The 16718-nt window shown below is 49.0% G+C and overlaps 1 protein-coding gene across 12 annotated transcripts in view; it reads right to left on the bottom strand.

Annotated features, from left to right (window-relative positions):
• DEPDC5 (DEP domain containing 5, GATOR1 subcomplex subunit) overlaps nucleotides 1-16718 on the bottom strand; it is a gene marked incomplete at its 5' end in the record, with an annotated part of 87823 nt that overhangs the window by 14865 nt on the left and 56240 nt on the right. For 8 of the 12 annotated variants that reach the window (XM_079717911.1, XM_079717913.1, XM_079717915.1 and 5 more), the window contains 4 exons: nucleotides 2020-2174; nucleotides 8178-8243; nucleotides 11031-11139; nucleotides 16464-16597. In XM_079717911.1, the coding sequence (XP_079574037.1) occupies nucleotides 2020-2174; nucleotides 8178-8243; nucleotides 11031-11139; nucleotides 16464-16597 (464 nt within the window). Of the gene's footprint in view, nucleotides 1-2019; nucleotides 2175-8138; nucleotides 8244-11030; nucleotides 11140-16463; nucleotides 16598-16718 lie in introns of all 12 variants that reach the window. The other 4 variants (XM_079717914.1, XM_079717916.1, XM_079717909.1 and 1 more) reach the window with 2 other exon arrangements.

Below are 16718 nucleotides of genomic sequence, written 5' to 3'. Positions count from 1 at the left end.
CAAACTTGCTTCCTTTAATAAGCATCTCCCCTCTGAATAATCTGTCAGGCTTGACCCCTTCCAAGAAATCTCTCTAGAAGAATGCTCTGGGCCTTTCACACATCACATCATTTAATCTCACCAAAGAACGCTAGGTAACATGGTCAGAGCACAGGGGGCAGAATCCCAGGATCATCACCATCAGCTGGAGGGCCTCTGGTTTTTCTTGGCCTAAGTTTCCCCATCTGAAAACTGTGGATGATACTATTCCTGTCTTCCAGGGTTGCTGTGAGGTTAGTGTGTGTAAAATACTGTGCAGGGGACTGACACCCACAAAGTCCAAAATGGTAGACCATACTAAACACAGTAACAGTAACATCCACCCTTTGGAACTTGGAGACGTAAAAGGAGCTGGTGAAAGTCAGAGCTGGGAAGCGTCAGGGTCGACATTTGAATCCCGTCTGCCTGCTCCGGCGCCCAGATCTTTCCGTCACCTGCTGCCCGAGTTCTTCCTCGATGGTACTATGGTCCCTTAAACATGCTTAATACTCAGCGACCGAGCCCAGATTACTGGGCATGGGACACACAGGGCCACCCATCACAACAAACCTGGGGCTTATCCGGAAGCTCCTTAAACCCCTCCCATTCCTCAGTCCCAGCCTCCTCTTCCTACTAGGTGGGTCCAGGACCCACTGGAGCATTTCAGAATCTCAGGGTTAAAGAAGACTTTAAAGACCCTGGAAGTGAACTAATGCCTGAGTCCTCGCGACAAGAGTCTGGACAGAGGCCGCTCCATTGTGTGAACATCTTCAGTGGCAGAGAGCTCGTTTCCCTGAGGCAGGACCAGCTGCTTGGGAGCTCTTTATCGTGAGATAGAGTGTGTTCTCTGTAATTCAGTCATTGGTCCTGATTCGTGTTGTTTTTGGCCTTCTCATCTCCAGCCTAAACATTCCCAGTTCCTCTTCCAAAAGCAGAAGAGAACCTGCCACGTGAGCAACGAGGAAGCAGAGAAGTGCACGCCTTTCCTGTGCCCTGGGCTGCCGGAGCCGAAGCGTCTGCCAGACTTGGCAGGGACGTGGGCCTGGGGAGACGACAGAGGCCAGACAAGGCCAGGCCTGCGGCCGCCTCCAAACTGACCACCTCTACCAGCCAGTATAGTCGAGATGCAGGTAAATCCAGCACAGGATGTGTGACATGCAAAGGAAACTGCGTGGCCGCTGACGGGGACCAGCCAGGTGAGCTGCCTCAGATGACCTTCTGCGCTCAGGTGAAAAGGTCCAAAGTCATGTCTCTTAGACCACTTAGCTGAGGACCACTCAGTCAGTGCAGTGAGGGAACAAGAGCAGACTGGACAGAATTACGATAAACCAAACGCAGCTGGGAAGGATATAAAAAAGTTTCTCAGATTTGACAACAGCATTAAAAGCTGGGCACTTCCTCCAGCAAATGAGCTCCAAGCAGCTTCTTTTTCCCCTGGTTATTCAGGAACAAGAAAAGAGCCATGGAGGGACTTCCCTGGCAGTCGAGTGGTTAGGACTTTGCACTTCCACTGCAGGGGGCACGGTTTCCATCCCTGGTTAGGGAACTAAAATCCCACATCCCACACAGCGTGGCCAAAATTAAAAAAAAAAAGAAAAGAGCCACATTGGGGCATGATAATCGACCCATTCACTGTTCGTCCATTTCCTCAGGTGGCGTGGACTGACTGCACCTGACATAGGCAAGGCATCAGGCCACGGACGCCCCGTGCAGCAGGACGGGTTCACTCCGGGCCCCCTTCCCGAAGCCCACTCCTGCACAGTGCCTGATGCTTCTCTGTGTCTCTGTGGCAACCTCTTAGCTGTCCTGTGAGGAAGGCAGGGCACTGACCACTAGCCCTGTCGAAAGGTGCTGGTGAGGACTGACTGTCTGGGCTCCCAGATATAACTTGTGGCCGAGTCAGACCTTGGGCCTGGGATCCGGACCCCCGGCCTCTGCAGCCTCTGAGGTCAGACCAGCCCCACCGCCCAGGAGCATGAGTTTGGCCTTTCTGAGTCTCACCTGCTGTCACTGGAGTTTGCAGAGGGGAAGCCCTGTTCCCCTGAGCTCTGCGAGTTCCCAAAGGTCTGGCTGTTGCCTCTGTCCACGGACTGGCCTGTGCTCACCCCCATACTGGTGCTGTCTGACATCGGGGTGGCCGTCTGGTCCACAGACACCTGTAGGAGATTTAAAAGTTAACACCAAAGGGAAAAAAAAAATCAGGCTATTCACACGCACGGTCCTACCCATTCCTCTCATTCCCAGTCCCCGCTAGTCCCTGGTTGAGGAGCTAAAGGAGTCCAGGGACCACCCTGCTGGCGTGTGCCCCCTTCTATTGGAGCCAGTGGGGGGGGATTCCTGTGCCCCAAACTGAGGCCACGGGAGGCCAAGGTGCACAGTGAACCCCTGGGACCAGGACCTGAGTCAAACCACAAGATTTACACTAAAGAAAACCCCCACCAAAGGAGTAAAGAAGTCAGCATCATTCCTCGGGGTTGGGAGAAGGGAGAGAGCATGGTTAGAGACAAGCAGCTCTCCTGGCCCCCAGTCTTCCTCACTCGCGTCTGTCACAGGTGCAATCAGTCTTCCCATTTGCCCAGGTTCACAGCTCAGGTGCATCTGAAGCTCCCTTCTCCAGCTTCACCTCTAAAGAGAGGCTTCGTCCTGTGGCCTCCCCTCCGCCGACTCCCATGACCCCTCAGGCGTGCCTGCCCCACCGCCTGGCTCCCACTGACCCACCCACCTCACACACACCCTACCTGTGAGCACTCCAGCTTCATCGTCCTAAAGGATAGCTCCAATCCCATCACTCCGTTACTCTGAAATCTTTCAAGTCTCCTCACGAGCTACCGAACTGAGAACTGACTCGTGGCACCGGAGCTCTGGCTCAAACTGAGCTACCGAACTGAGAACTGACTCGTGGCACCGGAGCTCTGGCTCAAACTGTCCTGCCCACGCTCACCTATGGCTCTGTTTCCAGCCAAGTCAACCCTGTGTGTTTAAAACTGTCTGTGTGCCCCACCAACCTGGGACTCCCTTCCCCGCCACCACAGGGTACAAACGCTGTGTTTCAAACGCTGCTCCCTTAGTGAAACGTTCCCTGACTCACTCTGCCCCCATCGCCAAACAGAAACTGTCTCTCTACTTTGGGTCTCTGACCCCTGCCTGGGAGCTGCCAGGTTTTGCTTCATGTCATGGTTTTCTATCTGTCTCATTCCCTTTAAACAGCCTGGAGGGCAGGACTATGACCTGCCCACCTAGAGAGGCTGCACCCCACAGCAAACATCTGGAGAGAACAGCAAGCCTTCCAGAGCACTTCTGGAAAAATCTAAGACTCCTAGTCCGTCTTACGTGGGGTTCTCGAGTACTTCCAGAATGGAGCCTTATATTATCAGATACTCTATTGGATGATGGAAAAATCACTCCTTCTAAAACAGGGTATCTCGGGACTTCCCTGGTGGCGCAGTGGTTAAGACTCCATGCTCCCAATGCAGGGGCCCCGGGTTCGATCCCTGGCCAGGGAACTAGATCCCACATGCATGCTGCAACTAAGAGTTTACATGCCACAACTAAAGAGCTAGAGAGCCGCAAGTAAGGAGCCCACCTGCTGCAAGTAAGACCCAGCTCAACCAAATAAATAAATAGTAAAAAATAATAATAATAAAATAACTAAAACAGGGCATCTCAACCATGGCATTATTGTCATTAGGGGCCAGATAAGCCTTTCTTGTGGGAACTGTCCTGTGCATCCTGGGGTGCTGAGCAGCATCCCTGGCTCCTACTCACCAGATGCTAGTAATGACCCCCTTATCATCTCCCTCTGCTCCAGCTGTGACAAATAAAAATGTTTCCAGGTATTACCAATTGTCTCCTAGGAGATAAAATCACCCCTGGTTCTAAAAGAACCAATTTGCTCTCCTATATCAGGCTCAATGAACTGTCAAAAAAAAAAGGACCAACAAGTCTTTGCCAGCACCATAAATACTGAGAAATGCAGCAAGAAGCAGCTTGCAATTACCAGCCACCACCTGCCCCCAACCAGTAAGACTTAGGAATAGATGCTACACCGTAAAATTAAGTTAGAAGCTAACGGAGGGGACTAGACTCAGTTCTCAGGCACAGAAGCCTCTAGATGCTGCCTCTCTGGTGGGGTCATCTCTCATCTACTGCCCCTGAGAATTGCCCCACCAGCCTGAACCAGGAAGTGGTTAAGAATTATCCTCTAAATCAGAAATTGGCAAATATTTTCTGTCAAGGACCAGATGGTAATTATTTTAGGCTTTGTGGGCTATAAAGCCTGTTGAAACTTATACAGTTTCTGTATAAGTGAAAAAGCACAAAAGCAGCCATCGATGATGTAAATGAAGGGGGGGTGGCTTTGTCCTGATAAAACTTTATTGACAAAAGCAGATGGTGGGCCAGATTTGTCCCACCCCTGCTCCATATCACACAACGTCCATCTTTCAAGAGGCTGCTCAGATGGGACTCCTCTGGTGGTCCAGTGGGTAAGACTCTGCACTCCCAATGCAGGGGGCCCAGGTTCAATCCCTGGTCGGGGAACTAGATCCCACATGCATGCCGCAACTAAGAGCCTGCATGCTGCAACTAAACATGCCTCAATGAAGATCCTGTGTGCCACAACTAAGACCCAGTGCAGCTTAAATAAACAAATAAATAAATATTTAAAAAAGAAAGAAAAAAAAAGAGGCTGCAGAAAAAGGCATTTTGCTCAGATCTTAATACCAGGAAAAGTTATGCTTCTCCCCAACAACTGGTTTGTCTTTATCTCATGACCACTCTGAATCCTGGAACAGATGTTTCCCACTTTTCTTTGGCTATCAGGAAGTGCAGAGCTGAATTTAGCAGGAAACTCTAAGTACGTTATAAGACCTCGTAGGATGTCCTGTCTTATTTTTTCTTTTCCTGAATTTCCCCATCTAGTCACATTTTTATTCTGGAGGTTGCATTTATTTCCATAATCCACCTGAAGAAACTTTTTGGAATAAGACCAGTGGGAAAAGACAGACAAAGAGATGGACAGAACCGTCGTTGTCTCACACGGAGAGCTGAAAAGAGCCAAGCAGAGGGAGGTGCTTGGTCTGGGGTGGGTTTTGTCTTAGGAACCTCGTTCAAAACCTTCCTTACAGAAGGACCCCAGTAAACCTGTGCAGATGGGACCTTCCAGAGGTGAGTTTAATCTCCCATCTCCTCTTTGGAGTGGGCTAGATTTAGTGACCTGCTTCCAGAGTATAGAAAGGGGAAACAGCAGCTTCACAGTGGAGACAGCTGGCAAGTACCACGTCACCAAGCGATGACGGTTCACGTCACCAATGATGTTGTGTGAACCTTGTGGACCTCCATGGGATGTGATGAGATGGGTACTTCACCTCTGAGGATTCTTTTCAAAAACCTATAACTCCCGTCTCGCCATGAGAAAAACATCAGACCAACCCAGATCTGGAGACTTTCTACAGGATATCTGGCCAGGACTCCTCAAGACCATCAAGGTCATTAAAAAAAAAAAAAAAAAACCAAAAAACAAGGAAAGACTGAGAAACTGTCACAGACCAGAGGAGACTGGGGAGACATGGCAGCTAAATGCAACGTGGTGCCCCGGACTGGACGCTGGAACACAGAGGACGTTCACAGAAAAACCGGTGAAATCCAAATAAAGTTTGGCATTTAGTTAATTAAACAAACCAACCAACAACCCTCACCGGCAACACCAACCCCTTCTCCTCCCACCTTCCCACACGCCCAAAGCTGTGGGAGAAGCTGAGGGAGGGGGCTTTCCCAAGGACGCCTCTGGGATGAGCATCAACCACAACACGTGCCCCCATGGCCCCCAACCCCATGCCTGTCAGAGCCCTGCTTGCTCCTGCTGGAGGACAACCAGCCACCAGGACACAGCAGGACTCGCCAGCCCAGCCCTCAACTGTGCATTGAGGCCAGTGTCCCACCTGGAGACAAGGTGGCTTAAGCAGGGCTCCTGGCCTCCAGCCACCCAGCACCATCCGGGCACAGAGAGGCCTCGTAAAAGCACTCGTGACGGAATCCCATATACCTTGTAGAGCTGGAGAATAACCCCAGCCCCACAGCCAGGATGTTTTCCAAGGTTTATATCATCAGGGAAGGAAGGAATATCACCCCTCATCAAAACCCTCCCCTGGAGTTTGTGATTGACATGTACACACTGTTATATTTAAAATGGATAACCAACAAGGACCTATTGTATAGCACAGGGAACTCTGCTCAATATTACATAACAACCTAAATGGGAAAAGAATTTGAAAAAGAATAGATACATGTATATGTATAACTGAATCACTTTGCTGTTCACCTGAAAGTAACACAACATTGTTAATCAACTATACTCCAATATAAAATAAAATGTTAAATAAACAAACACCCCCCCAAAAAAAAACAAACTTCCCCTGCCCTCATGGTGCTCACCATCTGGGGGTGAGGAGGGGGGAACAGACATCAAACAAGCAACGTCCACAGGGCGTCGTGTTCATCCCTGTATCTCCCACGGCACTCAGCACAGCTCAATTTAATTTCACGTCAGTACAGAGCGCTCCCTTACTACATCTTACACAGGATCATTTTTTTTTTTAATGGTGGGTAACATAAACTCCTCATTTCTGTTTGCTGTTTCCAATTCCAGGAACTTATCCACTTCTGTTCTTCCGGTGAATTCCACCACGTGAACCTGTGTGGAGTATTATAGGATGTATAAAACAATTCTCTCCCGGCTCTGTTGATTTTTCTTAGGTTAAGTTCTAATCTAAGTCTGACGCTTTTCACAAGAGGGTCTATTGTTAGAAAGTAAAAGGTTAAAAACTGCAACCGGAGTCTGTTTTAAACCACAAGGGCAGGTTGCCTCCTACAGATGGTGATTGCTGGATTAGGACTCAGAGGCCCCGACGGGGACCTGCCCAGGGTCACACTTTCACTGGCAAGAGCCCAGCACAGACCCAAGATGCCCTCTGGCCTCCCAAGAAAGGGAAGACACCAGTGTGAACTACAGAACAGTGGAGGGGCTCTGCCACTCGCTAGTTCCGGGCCCTCTGACCAGGCAACATACTTAAGCCTCAGTTTCTTCATCTGGAAAATGGGGTGATAGTACATGTACCTCATGGACTCACAGGCTGTTTGCAAAGCCCTTTGCACAGTAGCTGGTGGAGCAGGTCCTCAATCCATGTTGGTTTTCTCACTTCCACCAAATAAGTGTTCCTAAACCTTTGCCCCGAACCTCCCACGTCCATCCTCCTGAGCCTGCCCTGCTCTGCATAAACCCTCTCCTCCTTTTCAAATCTCTGTGACCAAGTCAATCACATATATTCAGGGGCCTCAATAAAGGGCAGGGAGCCCAGGTTCTCTTCACCAAGATCTGTCAGCACAGCAATGACCGATGCTAATTATGGGGTGGGGGTAATGAATCAAGCATCTTGGTCCTGATTTAAATCCCAGCTCAACCCTGTACTGTGTGAAGCACAAGTTCTTTGGCCCTCAATTTCTCCATCTGTAGAACTGGGATAAAACTTCTGCTTAACTCATAGGCTACGCTGTGAGGATGAGATGAAATAATACTATGAGCCTGGCACATAGTAACTGAAGAGTTTTAAGGCTTGGAAGCCCCTTGAGATGGGTCCAAACCCTTTATGTGACACGCGAGTTCAGGACAGTCCAGAGGCAAGCTGCCCAGGGTCGCACGCCCTCAGTCTATGACAAAGCACATGCCTGGTGGTAATTGCTTGCTCTGTTTTTCACCACTTCCTGCCACACTGCTATAAATTTATCTGCTTGTACTAGGAAGAAAAAAACAAGAGTTCTGCCCTTAAGTCAGCATGTATCATGTTGCTTATGTCATATGGACAAAAACACCTAAATAGAAAGATGCTGCCCCGTGGCCAAGAGTCAGTGGCAACACATGACAAAGACGGGAACACATAAGCCACACGTGCTAGCATGTTTTCTGACGTTAATCTCCTCATCCCCCTGTGTCACCACAAACACCAAGAAAGGAAATGCACCTCTGAGACTGAATTCAGTTTCAACTGCCCCTCAAACTCGGCTTCGGCCCAATTCCACACGTTCAGAGCCGAGCTGAAGGTCAGGTCACGGCTTCTGCGACGGACAGGCATGCACGGGCCTCGGGGCCCTGGGGTTGGACTGACCTGCGGGTAGAAGGTGGACGATGCTGTGCGCGGGCTGCGGACAAACTCCATAAAGAAGGCCCCGTCCTGAGGTCAGAGCAGCAGGAAGCAGCAGCAGGTGCGAGGGGGCGAAGGGACGGAACGCGGCCCAGCAGCGAACCATCGGGGAAGGAGGGGGGGACGAGAGCAAAAAACAAAAACAAGGAGGGAAGGAGAGAAAGAAGGGCACATGAGGGGAAAGGGGGGAAAAAAAAGAGAGGGAGAGAGAGAGAGAGAAAGAGAGATCCACCCAGGAGGAAAATATCCAAATGCGAAGCATTAGCAGAAACTCACACCTTCCTGGGCAGAATATCCCAGTGGGGTGGGAGCCAGCACCTGGGGGAGAAGGTGTGTCCAAGCGCCTCAGATCTCATCAGAGCCTGGCTTGGCTGCCTGCGTCCTCCCACATAGCTCTGAACATCCTCAGACCTATGCCGAGGGGAGGAGAAGGCCACAGAGCAGCTTGTAGAGGGGGGCATGGGGCAGGATTGGGGGCAGCGTCCTGGCCTCCCGCCTGGCTGGGTGAACAGCAGGCCTCTGGGAGACGCACGGAGGCCTGACGTTTGCGTTTCCGCCTGTAACATGGCAGCCAGATGGGAGAAGAGGATTCACTGCAGGAAAAGTTCTTGTTTAATTTTCTGAGCAACCTCCGGACACAGGAGCAGCAATACCTTCTCCCCCACTTCTTGTATAACAAAATCATATGCAGTCCCCGGGAGGGGCTCCTGAAGCAGCCTTCCCCTCCCCACCCTATTCTTGTGGGGTTCAAGTTGCCCTGTACTTGAAACATAAATGATAGAGAGAACTTTTCCAAAGACCCACTCCCTCCCTCTTTCTTAAGGTCAAGAAGTGTCCTCTTGTCCCTTCAAAATCTTTTTACTTTTTATGCTTTATTATCACTGAAATTCAGAAATGCCACTTGATACACCTGAAGGTCCCTGCTTTCCTAAAACTTTTTAAATTCTAAAAGTAGAATCACTGAAGTATTTCGGTGTCCATTTTACCAGGACTGCTGCCACGCCCATCAGCCACTACGAGCTCAAGTAATGAGCCGAGGAAACGCGTGTCTGCGGAGATGCACACTCAGGTACCCTCTATGCATCCGGACACAGCTGCTGCCTGGAGAGTGCTGGGCCATCTCCTAACACCTCTGCTTCTCCTGGACCACCTGGGAATCTACACCCAGCAGACAGATGGCTATCCACATGGATTTCAGTGTCCAGCTGGAAGATGAAGGAGTGTTCTAGACCACGATCTCCTATTTGGCCATTGGTGTATTTTAACCATAATGCTTGTGGTTCTGTAATTTCTGTACTTCTCAGTACTGTCCCCCGCACTGTTTCTAATCCTCAAAGACGGCAGTGGGTGGACGTAACAGCTAGTGAACAGCACACAGGCACTTATGTGTTCTCACGTTCTATTTGCGTCCTTTCTCTGCCAGAACATACAGAAGCAGAGGTGCTAACGCTGCTGAGATGATGTACCCGTGAGTGAGGACAGGTGAAAAGACTTTCTTCACCAACAGGTCATTCTTGACGCACAGACTATCCTTGGGACTGTACCTAGAGTCACTGCCTTAGAGCTGGGTTTGCGGAACCGACAGCCTACAGCCTAATCCAGTCACCTGGTTATTCCAGCCTGTGAGCTGAGAACCATTAAGATTTTAAATGGTTACAGAAGAGCCCACACAATAGCCTTGATCTTCCCTCTCAGCCCACAAAGCCTAAAATATTTATTGAGGTTTGCTCTCTCTGGCTTATGGATGCTACGCACTGCCTGCAGCCTCAGTTGCTACTTTTTCTCAGAATTTAATCCCTCCATCCTAGAAGTCTAATTCTAGGAACTTACCCTGAAGAAACAATCAGAGATGTGATCAAATAATTATGTGCAAGGATGTTTGCAGTATTACTTGTAATTGTGATACACTGCAGAATAATTATACAAACTTATGGAATAATTGCCAAAAACTATTTTTTAAAATCCGGAAAAAAAAATCCGAAACCACCATTTTTTTGAACAAAAAATGAAGTTATAAACAAAGGTCTATCCATATGATGAAATATTATATAGTTATTTTTTTAAATCAAACTTTGGAGAAATAATGACACGGGGAAATTTTCACGATGTGAAAGTAAAATAAATAAATATGCAGATGGATATACAAGTTGACCACAATGTTGAAAAATAAAATACATCTATTGAATCTCCTTCATCTCCGAGTGAGAGAGACCAGGTAAGAGAATGTGCGGCCAGCTCACCCTGCCACATCAGAACGATCTCAGATTCTGAATTTCCAAGGAGGAGTTGGCAGAGACACATCTATTGGTCTTAAAAGCTACAACAAGCCTGACCTGTGGAGCTTTCAGCTCCTCTACTGTACTCGCTATTCCGTATAGAGGCCAAAGCCTCAGGTTTTGGTTTCCGTCTCCCAGGATGCTCCCGTCTGACTACTTCTTAGGAGTCTAAGCAAACTGATGGGAATTTCATTCACCAAAGAGTGAGCTCTCCCAGAAGCTGCTTCAGTCATTTTCTACCTCCCTCCCGCCACCAGGAGGGCTGAAGATGGGGCTGAGGGAAAACCAGAGGCCAGTGTCACAGCTTGAGCCAGATCTCGGATAGATAGAGTTTAGCTTGACTGATTTACATCTGCTTTCATCTAGCAGTTAGCTTCCTTACAACCGTGAGCAGGCAAGTCCCTGCACCAAAATAGCAGTGCTGCAAAGGGTTCCTCCAAATCCTCAGCACACTTAGTCCTGGACTCATGGGCTGTGTGTTACCCTCCATACTGGGTCCCTGAGCGCACATGCCAGCCCCCCGCCGGAGGGGCTCCTTTACCTTTCGTGGGCTGTCCACGTAGGTGGGAGTCATGGCTACACCGCTGCTCTCAGCCGGGGGGGCGGAGCTTTTGCCCCCATGCACCGCCGCCTGCTGTTCTCCCAGGCACCTAAGAGGGGGGAAAACACAGGGCGGTCCTTGCTCAGAGCCCCCTGGGGAAGGACCCATGTTAGCCGCAACGAAGTGAACACAGCTCTGTTGCCGGCACCTTCGAAACACCCTCCTCCGCTTTGTTAATCCTCAGGCCCTACATGGTGCCCTTAATTTCATTCATTGTCCTGAACGATCACCAGCTGCCATGGAAAATCAGAAAACAGCTCAATTTTAAAAGTCTCTTGGCAGCACCTGGGCTTATGTATTAATTTGAAAAGGCAAGTGACATGGTTTGAGTGACTCTGTCCATGAATACCATTTTTTTTAACTCTCTGGGAGAAACTTTTTCTCAGTTTTTATTAAATATACCAGCAGAAGTACATTCTGAACGTTAGGGCTGCGTTACCATTCGGCATTAACTAAACAGGGTGAAATGTGTCGACTCTTTATACATTTTGAAGATTCGTTAATCTTGCAAACGCACACACTTGAGCCCTCCCCACCCCCCCAAAAAATGCCACACACTAATCTAACAGGCATTTATCTCAGACACAAGACAACTATGGCTTTCTTATGACATCTCCTCCCATCTCAGTTCTGGTATCCATAAATGCCTACTTTCACATATATTTTCCTAATTTTTTTTTCCGTACTAAGATAAGCCATGAACTATGGTAACTTAAATGCTACCCCCAAATTAGACTGTTTTAATATACCACTGAATTTTTATTTGGTAAGTTCCAGGAGGCTCACATTACAATCTAAAATGCTTCATTGTTACCATAACACACACTTTTCGTGGTGGGCACTTCGAGGCGCCACCCAGACCCTCTGCCGTGGCCCTGCTGACACGGGAGCTGGGCATGTTGTCCCCCTCCAGAGACGGCCCAGCTGCAGAGCCCGAGCCCCTCCCTGGGCTGCCTGTGGACAGTGAACCATCACCAAGGGGTGTAAAGGCCTGGCTCTGTTGGTCCAACCCGGCTCATCTCCCAATGTGGCTCTAGCTCCAGGGCTTGAGGGAGGTGCCCGAGGCTGTCACTGGGCTTTCCTGCATCGCAGCTTCTCCCTCTGTCCCCTCCGCCTTCCACCCCCTCCCTCCCATGGGGGCTGAGCCCACGACTAAATTCTGTCTCCATCCGTTTCCCTGGGAAGCCAATTTGTGACATTTCCCTCATCTTAAATCCTGACACATCTCTTACTGATGGTAACCTCATATCGGAGATTAAAAATCAGTTTCCATAGTAACCTGTTACATTCTCTCTTTTTGGTTTTTGTCATGGAAAATTTTCAAACCCATATGAAAATAAGGAGGATAATGTAATTGAACTCTTATCTACCTGGACCCCAGAATTATTTACTGATAGAGCCAATCTTGTTTCATCTATCCCTATCCACCCGATTATTTGGAAGCAAAACTCACACATGCTATTACTTCATCCATAAACACTTCAGTATATATTGTATCTTTAAAAGATTTTAGGACTTCCCTGGGGGCGCAGTGGTTAAGAATCCACCTGCCAATGCAGGGGACATGGGTTCGATCCCTGGTCCAGGAAGATCCCACATGCCGCAGAGCAACTAAGCCCGTGTGCCACAACTACTGAGCCTGCATTCTAGAGCCCGCGAGCCACAACTACTGACGCCGGTGCACCTAGATCCCGTGCTCTGCACAAGAGAAGCCACCGCAGTGAGAAGCCCATGCACCGCAACTAGAGAAAGCCCGCACGCAGCAACGAAGACCCAACACAGCCAAAAATAATAAATACATTAAAAAAAAAAAAGATTTTACTGTGTGTTTGTTCAAAACAGGATTCAGTTAAAATCCCTACAATGCAGTCAGTTATGTCTCTCAAGTCTTCTTTAAGCTAAAAGCTCCACTCATCCCTCCATCTCCCTGCAATTTATTTGTGGAAGAAAGTAGCTCACTCGTCCTGTAAATTTACAGTCTGGATGTGCTGATCATATCCCTTTATTGTTTATCGTGTTCCTCTGTGCCCCATACTTCCTGAGCACTAGAAATTATATTTAGAGGTTTGAGCACATTTAGGTTTGATGGGGCAGTAATTCTTCCTCAGTGTGTTGTGTGCTTCTACATGGAGGCCCCCGGCATCTGGCGATGTGAGCGGTCACTGGTGATCTCTGCTAGATCCATGAGCGCATCAGAGCCCACATGTGGTAACGTTCCAGCGCTCCTTCTGGACCCATTAGCTGGAATATTGGAGAGAGACACCTCCTGCACCAATCACTTGGGTACTCTGAGGTGTAATTCATATAAGAAAAGCAAACTAAAAGCCTGACTCTGCCTGGTCCACGTACAGCACACTGTCTCTGCACCACATCGTGGTGTGTTCCTCTGGGCCTCATCCGCAAACACACACTGGGATGCTCTCCTGAGCCTCCTGGGGGCTGTGGCCTAGCCCGTGGCTGGGACGGTGGTGGCAGGAAGCCTCGGTTGACCCCCAGGGTCCCCTCGTCTGATGCACATGACAACCCCCATGTACTGAGCTGCCATCTACGTGCTGACCCGTGGACTAGGAGTCAGGGATTCAGAGACAAGTAGGACCCGTCCTTGCCCTTGGAGGTTCCTTGTCTCACGGCTCAGGGGAGGGGATGTCACAAAAGGACTAGCTATACTGTGCAAGCCCACACGTGAGAACATGCATGGGGCATGCTGCCTTCTTCCCAGAGGCTGTGACGATTGCCACGTGGGCTCTCTCCCTGCTCTGACTCCCTGATATCAGTTTATCCCCATCTAACAGGAGCCACAGAGCTGCGGACTGGCACCTGCAGCCCAGACTGCCCACAGCCACGTTCCTGGGGCCTCTGCATCCCACAAGAGCCTGACAATAGGTGCACGCCTCCAGGCAAAGACCTAGGGGAAATGGAGGAAAGAGACATGCGTGGAAGATGACAGGACTATGGGTGAAACTTCTGAAACTCTTCTTCGTATGGCTATAACAGTTTTCCATAATAAAATTGGATCTGCTTGGTGTAGCAAAACAATAAAGAAAAGCACAAAGTAAAAAATGCTGTGTGAGCAAACGTCATGTAAAGGTCTTGCTCCCTCTGCTCGGCCTCCGGCTCTGAGAAAACGCACCACATCACCCGGGAGCGGTCATCTGGGGGGAGAATAAAGCTCGGGGCTCCCTGTCCTGCTTCCTGCTGTGGGGTCAGCTGAGCTCCCCACACACACCCAGGGACACTGCCACCCCAAAGTACCCGTCCTCTTCGAGTCTGAGCAGAAAGAGGCTCCTTGGGGTGCACTGAACAATGACTCACTGACACATTAAAATAAGATTCCCCTGCCCCCAACTTCACACCCCTCCCAGAAACCTATGTTCCTTGTTCTCTTTTCCAGTGGGAAAGGTCCGTGATTAGCTACAGGGACAACCTGCCAGGTGGAGTTCTGGGGTCTTTCCTTGGTCAGATAAGGGTATTTTCTGGAGGCCCCAGCACCCTCAGTAATGAGCTCAACCTACCCCAGCTCTCCTCCTCTCATCTGCTCCCCTGTCACCACAGCCACGCTCTTCCCTTCTCTCCCCGCATCCCTTCCTCTCCATCCCATCCTCACCCTCTAGCCTCTGCTGCCTCTCGCCTGGACTAGTGAGGCTTCTGCCTCCTAGGCCCACCCACCAGGCCTTCCTGTACGCAGGACCCATCTCTGCAAACACCACTTCTGCCAAAGATGCTGAATGAGTATTACATGATATTAAGGAACTGCTGTGACTTTTTAGGTAAATTATGGTATTACAGTTTTGTTTTAGGAGTACTTATCTTTCAGAGATGAACACTGAAATATTATAGACAAAGGGGTGTGATGTCTGGGATTTCATAAGAAATAAAAAGGAAGATGAGAGCGAGTGGGATATAAATGAAACAAGATTGGCCGTGAGTTGATAATCACTGAAGCTGGGTGATGAGTAAACAGGGATTTATTACACAACTCTACTTTTTTTTTAATTGTTTGAAATTTTCCATTAAAATAAACTTTCAAAGCGTTGCTCTTGCTATGAGAATGTGTAAGAACAGCCTGGAATCCGACTTCCCATGCTGTCTTTGCAACTGCATCTCCCACTGGGCCTCAGGCTCACTCATGTTACCTTCTGAAAGCTTAACATATTTGGGCTCCTGTGGGCATGGCATGGACCCCCTCACCAGACAGACACCAGGAAGTACAGCGGGGATCTGATCTGGCTGGAAGGATGGAGGGGGCAGGGAAGGCCTCCCAGAGTAGGTCCCACCTGCTCGTGGCAATGTTTTCTCCTTTTCCCCAAGTCCTCCCCCTAACCCCCATATAAATGCATCCCTTTCTACAAGGACATCTTAAATGCTACCTCCTATGACGCTGTCCCTGCCCTCCCAAAGCAAGATGTGGTCCCACGGGGGTCCTAAGAGCTGCAGCACCTACTGTTTACAAAGGGACCACACACTCAAATGCCTAGAGAAGCTGGTCAGGTGGCCCTTGTCTGAGGGGCCAAGACAAGTCCAAAGCAGACGGCGTGCTGGTTCTACGGTAAACCAGGGGCACAAGTCCACCTAAAGGGCCAGCCCATCGTGGCTGGGCTTGAACGTGGACCCAGTGGTAACTGAGCCTCCACCACTTCGAGCAAAGCTGGATTTTACATATTACCCATAATATAATTTCGTATTACATTATCTATATTTTTTGTACAATATAACCATAATGTTATATATTTTTTCATGTAAGAATTCATTAAAAAATCAAGATTTTTATATGAAATCTTCAAATGAAAAAATTTGGCTCAAATATTTAAAAAATATTTTGTGTTTTTAGGGCAACGAAACTACTCTATAACGGTGGCTACATGTCATTTTAAGTTTGTCTAAACCCATAGAATGTGCAACACCAAGGGTGAACCCTGATGTAAATAAACTGTGCTCTTTGGGTGACTATGATGTGTTGATGCAGGTCCATCGATTGTAACAAATGTACCGTTCAGTGAGGGATGTGGATAATGTGCAGGGACAGGGTATAGATGGGAACTCTCTGTACCTTCCACTCAATTTTGCCTTGAACCTAAAACTGCCCTAAAAAAGAAAGTCTATTAAAAATACAAAACAAACAAAAGACCAACCAACCAACAAAAAACACCTTGTGGACCAAACCAACTGTATCTGTAGTTCAAATCAAGCCCCAGACTGCAAGTTTTTAACTTCTGACCTACTTCATGACATTCGACACTTACTAGGTATTAACCTAGCTTTCTTTTCAGGTATGTGTCTTTTTGTCAGTTACTGGCTCCTTGGTAGACAGAAGTCACATTTCACCACACTGGGGCTTGCGGGATGGCAATGAGTCTCTGTCCACCAGGCACTTACTTCTGAGTGGCTTCCATTTCCAGCAGGGCAGACAGAGCTGAGGTTCCCTTCTTCCCAACGGGGGGGCCGGTCGACTCGAGGGAGTGGGTGGGGATGGGTCCAGCCATCTGCAAGCCTTTCATGGCGGCCCCTTTCTAAAGCACAGAGGAGGAGACAGGCCATCAGATGCTGCTGCATCTGCTGTGCCTCAGGCTCTGGGAGCCCATCAGTGCAGTCGGGGAAGACGGGGTCTCAGGATCAGGAAATGCCAGGAAA

The sequence above is a fragment of the Hyperoodon ampullatus genome, assembly GCF_949752795.1.
Source record: "Hyperoodon ampullatus genome assembly, chromosome: 13".
Classification (NCBI taxonomy): Eukaryota; Metazoa; Chordata; class Mammalia; order Artiodactyla; family Ziphiidae; genus Hyperoodon; species Hyperoodon ampullatus.
This window is presented reverse-complemented; position numbering and strand designations above follow the sequence as displayed.